Raw genomic sequence first — 10,145 nt, forward strand, 5'->3', positions numbered from 1 at the left:
ACATGCAAACTAGTGAACAATACTGGTAAGTGGTACGTGCCTGTGTATATATATAGTGCACACATTCTGTTACATATATATATTACCTGTTAGCTCAGCTGGTTTTGAAAACTAAATCAAATATCTAGTACAGAAATGCTACGTACCATTGCATTGCAATGGTACACTATAAATAATTCTAACTGTAGTGATAGTACTACCTTACGTAGTATAATGTACACAGACATGGTAAATACTGTAACAGTATCTACAGTAGAATTAGAATTATATATCAAACATGAATAAGTTAGTGGTTAAAACAACAGACATACAAAGACAACTGTAAACATAATTCTTATAGTGATAATCATATAGCTAGTAATTAAAGGTTTTGAACTTATAGTGATAGTCATATAGCTAGTAATTAAAGGTTTTGAACTTATAGTGATAATCATATAGCTAGTAATTCAAGGTTTTTAACTTATAGTGATAATCATATAGCTAGTAAATACAAGTTTTGAACTTATAGTGATTATCATATAGCTAGTAATTCCAGGTTTTTAACTTATAGTGATAATCATACATAGCTAGTAATTACAGGTTTTTAACTTATAGTGATAATCATATAGCTAGTAATTACAGGTTTTTAACTTATAGTGATAATCATATAGCTAGTAATTACAGGTTTTTAACTTATAGTGATAATCATATAGCTAGTAATTACAGGTTTTTAACTTATAGTGATAATCATATAGCTAGTAATTACAGGTTTTTAACTTATAGTGATAATCATATAGCTAGTAATTACAGGTTTTTAACTTATAGTGATAATCATATAGCTAGTAATTACAGGTTTTTAACTTATAGTGATAATCATATAGCTAGTAATTACAGGTTTTTAACTTATAGTGATAATCATATAGCTAGTAATTACAGGTTTTTAACTTATAGTGATAATCATATAGCTAGTAATTACAGGTTTTTAACTTATAGTGATAATCATATAGCTAGTAATTACAGGTTTTTAACTTATAGTGATAATCATATAGCTAGTAATTACAGGTTTTTAACTTATAGTGATAATCATATAGCTAGTAATTACAGGTTTTTAACTTATAGTGATAATCATATAGCTAGTAATTACAGGTTTTTAACTTATAGTGATAATCATATAGCTAGTAATTACAGGTTTTTAACTTATAGTGATAATCATATAGCTAGTAATTACAGGTTTTTAACTTATAGTGATAATCATATAGCTAGTAATTACAGGTTTTTAACTTATAGTGATAATCATATAGCTAGTAATTACAGGTTTTTAACTTATAGTGATAATCATATAGCTAGTAATTACAGGTTTTTAACTTATAGTGATAATCATATAGCTAGTAATTACAGGTTTTTAACTTATAGTGATAATCATATAGCTAGTAATTACAGGTTTTTAACTTATAGTGATAATCATATAGCTAGTAATTACAGGTTTTTAACTTATAGTGATAATCATATAGCTAGTAATTACAGGTTTTTAACTTATAGTGATAATCATATAGCTAGTAATTACAGGTTTTTAACTTATAGTGATAATCATATAGCTAGTAATTACAGGTTTTTAACTTATAGTGATAATCATATAGCTAGTAATTACAGGTTTTTAACTTATAGTGATAATCATATAGCTAGTAATTACAGGTTTTTAACTTATAGTGATAATCATATAGCTAGTAATTACAGGTTTTTAACTTATAGTGATAATCATATAGCTAGTAATTACAGGTTTTTAACTTATAGTGATAATCATATAGCTAGTAATTACAGGTTTTTAACTTATAGTGATAATCATATAGCTAGTAATTACAGGTTTTTAACTTATAGTGATAATCATATAGCTAGTAATTACAGGTTTTTAACTTATAGTGATAATCATATAGCTAGTAATTACAGGTTTTTAACTTATAGTGATAATCATATAGCTAGTAATTACAGGTTTTTAACTTATAGTGATAATCATATAGCTAGTAATTACAGGTTTTTAACTTATAGTGATAATCATATAGCTAGTAATTACAGGTTTTTAACTTATAGTGATAATCATATAGCTAGTAATTACAGGTTTTTAACTTATAGTGATAATCATATAGCTAGTAATTACAGGTTTTTAACTTATAGTGATAATCATATAGCTAGTAATTACAGGTTTTTAACTTATAGTGATAATCATATAGCTAGTAATTACAGGTTTTTAACTTATAGTGATAATCATATAGCTAGTAATTACAGGTTTTTAACTTATAGTGATAATCATATAGCTAGTAATTACAGGTTTTTAACTTATAGTGATAATCATATAGCTAGTAATTACAGGTTTTTAACTTATAGTGATAATCATATAGCTAGTAATTACAGGTTTTTAACTTATAGTGATAATCATATAGCTAGTAATTACAGGTTTTTAACTTATAGTGATAATCATATAGCTAGTAATTACAGGTTTTTAACTTATAGTGATAATCATATAGCTAGTAATTACAGGTTTTTAACTTATAGTGATAATCATATAGCTAGTAATTACAGGTTTTTAACTTATAGTGATAATCATATAGCTAGTAATTACAGGTTTTTAACTTATAGTGATAATCATATAGCTAGTAATTACAGGTTTTTAACTTATAGTGATAATCATATAGCTAGTAATTACAGGTTTTTAACTTATAGTGATAATCATATAGCTAGTAATTACAGGTTTTTAACTTATAGTGATAATCATATAGCTAGTAATTACAGGTTTTTAACTTATAGTGATAATCATATAGCTAGTAATTACAGGTTTTTAACTTATAGTGATAATCATATAGCTAGTAATTACAGGTTTTTAACTTATAGTGATAATCATATAGCTAGTAATTACAGGTTTTTAACTTATAGTGATAATCATATAGCTAGTAATTACAGGTTTTTAACTTATAGTGATAATCATATAGCTAGTAATTACAGGTTTTTAACTTATAGTGATAATCATATAGCTAGTAATTACAGGTTTTTAACTTATAGTGATAATCATATAGCTAGTAATTACAGGTTTTTAACTTATAGTGATAATCATATAGCTAGTAATTACAGGTTTTTAACTTATAGTGATAATCATATAGCTAGTAATTACAGGTTTTTAACTTATAGTGATAATCATATAGCTAGTAATTACAGGTTTTTAACTTATAGTGATAATCATATAGCTAGTAATTACAGGTTTTTAACTTATAGTGATAATCATATAGCTAGTAATTACAGGTTTTTAACTTATAGTGATAATCATATAGCTAGTAATTACAGGTTTTTAACTTATAGTGATAATCATATAGCTAGTAATTACAGGTTTTTAACTTATAGTGATAATCATATAGCTAGTAATTACAGGTTTTTAACTTATAGTGATAATCATATAGCTAGTAATTACAGGTTTTTAACTTATAGTGATAATCATATAGCTAGTAATTACAGGTTTTTAACTTATAGTGATAATCATATAGCTAGTAATTACAGGTTTTTAACTTATAGTGATAATCATATAGCTAGTAATTACAGGTTTTTAACTTATAGTGATAATCATATAGCTAGTAATTACAGGTTTTTTAACTTATAGTGATAATCATATAGCTAGTAATTACAGGTTTTTAACTTATAGTGATTATCATATAGCTAGTAATTACAGGTTTTTAACTTATAGTGATTATCATATAGCTAGTAATTAAAGTTTTTTTAACTTATAGTGATAATCATACATAGCTAGTAATTAGAGTTTTGAACTGTTGAGCTAATGCTCTAATTATATTACATAACACAAATAAATGCAAATATAGGGATTCATGAATAATCTTTTAGTTTCCATACATGTTTGTTAAATGTGTATTCCAATATGCCTTATGGATTAATTTATAACTGCTCCTAAATACTATTCATTAATTATCTGCCGTGCTAAATTAAGAAAGTTCAAATATGCAAGCATTATGTTTACAGTTTGATAAAAACAACTTGATATAGGCAGGTGCAATTAGAGAACAGCAAAAAAAAGAAATCAAACAAATATAAAAAAAACAAGCTAAAAAAAAACTTGTAAGTAAATTATATAGACATGATTTTTATAGTTATCAGGCAATTGATTATTTTAGATGAGAACAAAGGTTCAGCATGACCTCAATCTTGTACCAATCATCTTGATATTAATAATTTCATCAATCATGGAAAACATCAGGGTACCCTGTTGGATATAAGCTTTCTATGGCTTTTATGGGCTATTCCAGGGTAAGTCAAAACACATGAATTATAGATATCAACTTTGTAAATTATCTACCTTAAAGTTTATGAAATTGATTTGTTATGCATGCCTTTTCCTGAGAAAATATTATTTATATTATTTACATTCTCCTTTGCAGGTAACACTGCTAGAATTTTCCTATTTAGGGCCCTGCCTCACAGCACCAAGGGTGACAACACCCATCCTTTACATATTGTATTGGATGCCATGGTCCCAATGGATAATTGAAAAAGGAAATTTGGTTGAAATATAATAAACTATCAAAGAAAAAAAACCTCTAAACCTCTAACCTTTAAAACTCAATTTGATTACCCTCTCTTTGGTCTTGTCCTTTGAGCCACCTCTAGCCAGATTTGGACATAAACACATATTCTACTTAGTACTAGCAAACTGTATCACAGTGGTTGCTGATATGATTGCTTATGCAGAAGTGTACATTGTATACACTGTGTGATACAACTGGTCTAAAACGATGGAAGTGTAACAGAAGAAAATGTTTACAAAATTATTTTGAAACTTGAAGTTGTATCTGCTTCATTTTTTATTACAACAAAATGCTTTTTAGGGATTTCTTGCAGTACATTTACTAAAATAAAGAAGGAAATTCACAGAAAAACATATTAGGATATTATTAAAGTCACACAATTTCGCAGACAATGTGGAGTTGTTGTATAATTAAAGGTAAACCAAAATTTTACTGTTACGTATACCAGATGCATTTTTTTCCAATTTTATATATATAAAAAAAAGTAATATCATATCATTTAAAAAACTATTTTGCTGCATGTTTTCGAGTAAAATAAATAATGAAAACTTAGATATACTTGTTTTTAATTCAATTTCTTCAATAACCTCACAGACATTCACTATCTGCTTGCACTACGTCCAAAAAATTGATAATGTCAAACAAACTTTGGGTATGTACGCACACAGCAATGTACAAAAACATTAGGGCACAGAAATAGCTAAGTGTAGCACAGAAACAGGTTCGCAGTCAGACAATGCAATATCTATATTCGGGTTGGGCACAACGGCGCATATGGGTAATACTTCTCCATTTGGGTAACCCGGCCCCATGTACCACCATTTACTTTACCCCACCAACTGACGAATGAACAGATTTACCGGCTTAAATGCTTACCTGAGATCCTGGAACTGATTGAGCTTTTCTTAGCGGAAGTTTTTGGTTATTGTTCCCCATCCTTCTGCATTCTCATTTTTGGGGGTTTTAATTGTCATAGCAATAATCAATTAACTGAGAAAACCCAAAACAATCGACTGCTTCGACCGGAAGTAACTGCGAACAGACTTGGTTTAAACAGACTTAACTAAGCGATAAGCCTTTACCATTAGTCTGGATATTCATTCCCTGTTACCGCCTTTTGAACTGGTAAAAACGATATTTTAATGATTGATTTAAAAGTTAAACTAACTAGAAATGTAATACAGTGGTTGGGACCAATTTCCTATTAATCTTTATATTATGGGCTATATTTGCCGTTAAAAGTGCGCTACGTGAGGGTTACATAAAAGCGACATTTTAACACAAATAACCGAAAAGACATCAACAGGGGGAAGTAAATGAGCAGCTGTCGATGTGAAACTTTCCTATACAATGTAAAAGTAATGTCGGTAGTTATCTTAGAACATTAAAAAAATTGTTATATGCTAGAGTGTCTTTCATGTTATTCTCTGTTCTGATACCATGTCGGCTTCTGTGCTACATTTCGAACAATGTCGCTTTTAGTTTTACTTCCATTACTTGATGAATTGACCTTCACAACTAACAAGATGTCTCTTGCGCGAGTGGGTTTTGTGCGGCACGCTTTGAAAAATGCTGTTAAAAGACCAGCGAAACAGCAGAAGAGGGATTGTGGCTTTGTTCAAAGACAAACAGATAGTGTAAAAGAAGCTGCCCATGACTTTTACATACCAGAATATAGAGGTAACGTTAGAGCTAGATTCATTCAACAGCTACAGTAATCCCCCGATAGTCCTGTTTATAATTCGTTCAGTCAGCTAGCTGCGATAACGTAGCTTCTATCGACGAGATTTTTTTTTATATTGCGTCGTCAGAGCCAGATTGGGGAAAACCAACTTGCGTATAATACGGTTAATACGCAAACTCGCCTATTATACGCCAGTTGGAGTATAAATTTGTTACTAAAAATAACCCAAAATGCCAAATCGCTTTAACAGTAACTTTTGCATGATATTATTAAAAATTGCATTGATTTATGACAAGGTAAAGAATATTTTGCTAAAAGATGTTTACTGAAAGCGCTGGCTACTTAGAAACTTTATGTAACTTTACCGGAAGTATTGCATCTATATTTTGTACTTTCACACATGAATGCAAATAAAGTTTAATTTTGCATTTGTATTATGTTTCAGGACTGCATAAATGCAACTTTTACAAACAATTTGAAGAAGTTAAGATTAAAGTTATTTTGGCTATTTTAAGTAACAAATCCATAACCCTATTGGCGTATACATAATAGGCGAGCTTGCATATTATACGCATGTTAGTGGTTTTCCCCGGCCTGTTCAGAACTACGAAGCGGTCCCATGTCAACTAATGGAGCAAAATTAAAAATGTTAATCTGTTAGATAACATATAATTCACGGCTCATATGAGAATAATGTTATCGAAATATTTCATAATTGTTGAAAAAATATGAGTCATTACTACTAATAATACTCTTACACGAAATTAGGCAAGTCCGTCTTGGGAGGGGGGGGGGGGGAAGATAGAAACGACCGCCATGACAGATCAAGCGTGATGTTATCTCAATTATCGGTTTCTATATGGTCTGCATGGCCAAATATAAGGCAAATTTGTTATCACGAAACAAGTTTTAGGACTCCTATAGCATAAGAGGCCGCTGGTCGGACTTTTTTTTATCGGTTATGATTTTGTCGACTCCATGCAACCTCTCATTTCCGAAGCAATAATTCTTTGATGCAGATTCTGCCGAAAATCCGGGCAGAACAAAATTGGCTTGAAAAACTTGCTTAAATGGTTATTAAACAGTTCATGACAATGATGTCTGCTCACGGTTCATATAGGGATTGAATCTGTAATTTTTTGGTGTTCATGCAAGTATGAACAGGGGAAAATTTACTTACACATTTCACATGAACAGCCTTCGCTTTGCTACGTGTGTAAGTAAATTTGTACCCGTTCATACTTGCATGAACACTTGAAAAATCCAAATTATAATTCGGGGATCATGAAACTAATTCACATGAATATTTTCCCACGTCCGCTTCATCCGGCTTGAACGACCTTGTTCATAAAAAGCATTGAAGAAACGGTGGTTTAATCTACTTAGAGATATTTAACAACAGTGTATGTTGAAGTCGACGTTCAACGCGACATATCAGAAAACGGGAGCGATGTGAAGATATAATTTTAATTTGATTGTATGCATTCTGACCTCTGATGGCGGAGACATGTGTCATTGCCTTCATTTAATTACCAAGTGTTGTTATACTTCAATCACTATTTCAATAAGATATCTAAGGTAAGATTTCAATGACCATCATAGTCTCCAGCTAGTGGAAGTATTTCAACCATTTGTCAAGTTCAAATAATAAAAGACTCAGGGGATCCTTACAGGCCCTATGAGCCACTTTTTATAAAACAATTGTAGGAAAAATTAGTAATAATGATACCCTTGATTACCAATATTGCTTGTTATTTGCAGTTGAATACAAATCCCAAATAAGAAATGTAATACTCAGAACTATTCCATTTGTGGGCACTTGTTTGGGAATGGCTTATCTGACTGAGGAACATGGCCATGGTCGTGTGGAATACATGCCGTACGACTACATGTACATAAGGAAAAATGTAAGTCACACATTCATTATATTTATGAAACATCAAAATAAAAGTAGGTGTTGACAATTTCCAGTTTTCTGACATGACAAACTCTATGGAGTCAAAAGCTATTAAGCCAATGCTGCCATATATACTGCCATATATATACAAGTATTCATTTGAAAAAATAACAGTTATTTGTGTTTGCAAACAAAGGTAATAATCTATTCAAGCAGTAAGGGAGATTAACGCTTACTCAACTTTGGGTGTGTAAGTCATGCTTCAGTACAATTGCCCATGTTATAGTGGCAAGTCAAGTCTCAGTCCTGCATAGTACCAAAAGTTTTATCCATCAATTTGTTTGCATCAGGTGGACAAGTTATCCCAACTTTGGATGGAGTGCTTTCAAGTGAGAAAAAACGTTAGGGTCGAAGTTAAAAACCTACATAAAGTGTCGGTAGGGGTACCTGAAACTAAGTTACATGTCATTTTTTTCCTAAACCATCAATAAAAGGTTTTTAAATATTGCTATACTATAATTGCCATTTCAAAATCATAGTGCAGTACTTATTGATGAAAAAGATATTGTAATATCTTGGTAATTAGAGTGTTATTGTCCATCCCCAGTATACATACATCATTGTTTGTCTTGTCGATTAATAAAGGTATGGGATGTAACAAGACTAGATTACAATATTAGTAATGATATTTTGACCTTTTCTAAGACATGAACCGGGAAATGGAATGGTGTTTTTTAATAGGAAATAATTTTGCATATTACAAAAGAATGATGTATTTTTAGCACTACACAATTATATGCCTTAAAAATTATCAATTTATGTAAGATTTTTATAATTAAGATAGGTATCTTTCTATCTTCCCAGATAAGTCTATGAACTGTGTTATTCTATAGCATAATATATATATATATATACTCCAGGCTTAGTGTATATGGTAGCTATAGGTGGTCTCAGGTACAGATGTGATTTATATTTCCGGATCTGGTTGTGAATTAGTGTGATTAAATAGAGATTCCCCAACGAGTGGTGATTGTTAATCATAGTTTATCTAACTCGAGCGAGTTAATTTTCATATTGTATAAAAACACTAGGTTAATATGTGTATAAATGACCACGCAATTACATAAAATGATAAATGCATAAGGCCAACCACTTGGCTTTTCTGCCTTCTTGCACTTCTTCAGGCACATATAGGATACCTCGGTAGTTATATTGTTTCCTTGGCCGGCCATAACCAGAAAGAAGTCTTGCTGTATGTCGTATTGTCTTTTGTTTTGTTATGATCCCTGTTAACTGTTTATGTTTTCAGGCCTTCCCCTGGGGAGATGGAAACCATTCCTTTCTCCATCATCCTTTGAACAACTGCCTACCTGAAGGATGGCCAGCTGATGAAGAATGAACCATTGAAATACGTGGACATTCAATGGAGGAAGCTTTCAAAGAACGTGTTTATGAATAGGTGATGCCATGTAACATCTGGCTAAAGCATTTTGAACGTAATGATAAGTTCATAAAGTGGATCAATATACATTTTCAGAATACATAACTTTAAATCTTTGATTTGTGGTTGAATAAATACTTTCTGGTTTTACTTGTCGTTTGGTCTTTTATAATTCCTGATGTAAATAAAGTTTTACTTACCATTCACACTGTCTACCAAGAAACATTCTAGTAGAAAGTCTACTCTATGATTGATTCATTTTTGAACCCTTAATGAATAAACTTTATATTCAAACAGGCTAAAATAACATAGTCCATTGATCCTACAATTTTCAATTTGGTTTATACTAAACGTGAAAAAAAGTCTCACATCAGTCAGTGTACACAATATCCTACCCTGGTAGGTAGCAACACCTATCCTTTAGCTTTTACTTTTTAAACTTCTATATCTCTCGAGGATAAAAGGGAAACATTATGTTTTATTCCCCTGTCATGTGATCAATATTATACATGTACAAAACAATTACAACATGCCACGCTGTTATATAGATGAGGTATAACACTATAT

At 30.5% G+C, this 10,145-nt stretch overlaps 2 protein-coding genes across 3 annotated transcripts in view; one reads left to right on the plus strand and one right to left on the minus strand.

The window, feature by feature from the left end:
* The window catches only part of LOC110458540 (serine/threonine-protein kinase S6KL-like), a 40,188-nt gene extending 34,224 nt beyond the window's left edge, over positions 1-5,964 (minus strand). For both annotated transcript variants that reach the window (XM_021510278.1, XM_021510277.1), the window contains exon 1: positions 5,433-5,964. In XM_021510278.1, the coding sequence (XP_021365953.1) occupies positions 5,433-5,492 (60 nt within the window). In that variant the 5' untranslated portion in view covers positions 5,493-5,964. The remainder of the gene's footprint in view (positions 1-5,432) is intronic.
* Positions 5,965-6,034: 70 nt separating this feature from the next.
* On the plus strand, positions 6,035-9,728 carry LOC110458541. The gene is made up of 3 exons (XM_021510279.1): positions 6,035-6,236; positions 8,002-8,147; positions 9,447-9,728. The coding sequence occupies exons 1-3, from the start codon at positions 6,083-6,085 to the stop codon at positions 9,534-9,536; spliced, it is 390 nt and encodes a 129-aa protein (XP_021365954.1). The 5' UTR covers positions 6,035-6,082; the 3' UTR covers positions 9,537-9,728.
* Positions 9,729-10,145: the final 417 nt, after the last annotated feature.

The sequence above is a fragment of the Mizuhopecten yessoensis genome, unplaced genomic scaffold, assembly GCF_002113885.1.
Source record: "Mizuhopecten yessoensis strain PY_sf001 unplaced genomic scaffold, ASM211388v2 scaffold9651, whole genome shotgun sequence".
NCBI classification, from domain to species: domain Eukaryota; kingdom Metazoa; phylum Mollusca; class Bivalvia; order Pectinida; family Pectinidae; genus Mizuhopecten; species Mizuhopecten yessoensis.

What these genes read in the sequence shown, in the direction of transcription:
- LOC110458541 (XM_021510279.1), top strand. Translation starts at nt 6,083, where the DNA reads ATGTCTCTTGCGCGAGTGGGTTTTGTGCGGCACGCTTTGAAAAATGCT. An exon ending in TTACATACCAGAATATAGAG is followed by an intron (nt 6,237 to 8,001) that starts GTAACGTTAGAG and finishes TGTTATTTGCAG; the next exon opens with TTGAATACAAATCCCAAATA. An exon ending in ACATGTACATAAGGAAAAAT is followed by an intron (nt 8,148 to 9,446) that starts GTAAGTCACACA and finishes TTATGTTTTCAG; the next exon opens with GCCTTCCCCTGGGGAGATGG.